We start from the raw sequence: 1423 nt of genomic DNA on the forward strand, positions 1-1423 counted from the left end.
GGTGAAGGGCGCAAGTGCAACTTGAACTTTACCTTAGAATTGAAGACAATGTAACCTAAACATTTGTACCCTCACATTAATTTGAATTTTTTTTTTTTTTTTTAAAGAAAGGGATATAGGGAAATGGGTTAGAAGTAGCAACGACATGTTAAGCCCAGCATGGGCTCAGTTTGCTATTACTGATACTCGGGAGTGATGTGAGGGGAAAATTATTTTTTTTTAGAATTCAGAAAGAAACTTCAGCAGGTCTTATGGGGCTAGAGATGAGCTGAGAGAATACGTCAAATGTGAGGCCTTAACTTAGACTGGGAAGAGAAGGTCTTGGGAATCAGTGAGCCCTCCAAGGACTATTTCAGAGGAGGGAAGGCCAAGCTTGTTACTGGCAGACATGTCCAGGGAGGAGCAGGTGACAAAAGGACTGCCAGGGAGGCCCAGGAGGCCATGGTTGTGAGGGAAGCCCTGTCTGCATCAGGCTGCCTGGGAAAGGATGATGTCAAGGACAAAGCAGTAATGTCAAGTGCGAAGACCACCAGGGAGCAATAGGCAAAGGAAAAACCACAGAATGTGGCAATGACAGAGTCTACCAAGTCCTTTAAAAGTACACTTTTACAAATTTTTCTAAGTACAAACAGAACCTCTTTTTTTCTATAACATCATTAAAGTTTAGATCATCTTTAAGGTCCCAAGATGAGAATGATCCCAGAAAGTAAAGATATCCCACCATGGGTGAAAGTTCTGGAAGATCTGAAAGATGAAGAGGTGTTCCAGGTCCAGACACCCCTGGCAGGATCCATGTTTGGTCCAGACTGATCTCAGATCCCTTAGAGTAGGTGAAAGAGGCCATGCTTCATCTAAAAGCATTGGAATCATCAGACCTCACCAAGGTCGTGGTTTATGGCTCCTACTTGTGTAAGCTCCAGAACAAACGAATGTTCCAGTCTTTGGCTGAGTGGCCCCAAGTAGCAGGAGTGAGGGATTCTCAAACTTGGGAAAGCCATGAGTGCCCTCCCTCTATGTCCTCAGAGGAAGTGAAGCCAGCTTTCAGCCAATGTGATGGAGGTCTGGATACAGAGATTAGGTTGTGGCTAGAGCTGGAGAGATTCCAACTTGGCTTAAACTCTGCTCTAGCCTGATGAATTAAGAAAAAAACAACTGTTTTTTGAGTCTCTGTCCTTGTTGAATCCTCATATGGTTGCTAATTAAAAAATGAAATTTTAAATAAGAAAAAGGTACTAACTCTGTTTATAAATAAAATGCCAATTATACGTATTTTAAGGTTATAGCAGGAGAGGGTAAAAGGGGCTTTTCTTCTTATGTAGTTTGATTAAGCCAGTAAAACAGGCCCTCCAAGGACTCCCCATCTGTGGATTCCACCAACAGTAGACTTAAAATATTTTTTAAAGAAAAGATAGTTTTGTCTGTA

The 1423-nt window shown here is 42.0% G+C and overlaps 1 protein-coding gene across 1 annotated transcript; it reads left to right on the forward strand.

Annotated features, from left to right (window-relative positions):
- The first annotated feature begins 687 nt into the window (after positions 1-687).
- DPPA5 (developmental pluripotency associated 5) lies at positions 688-1032 on the forward strand. Its single transcript, XM_012814085.1, is given in 3 exon segments — positions 688-820; positions 823-961; positions 963-1032. Coding segments are annotated over 3 exon segments (342 nt in total).
- The last annotated feature ends 391 nt before the right edge of the window (positions 1033-1423 follow it).

Source organism: Otolemur garnettii, unplaced genomic scaffold (genome assembly GCF_000181295.1).
Source record: "Otolemur garnettii isolate 467f Iridium unplaced genomic scaffold, OtoGar3 scaffold03661, whole genome shotgun sequence".
NCBI classification, from domain to species: Eukaryota; Metazoa; Chordata; class Mammalia; order Primates; family Galagidae; genus Otolemur; species Otolemur garnettii.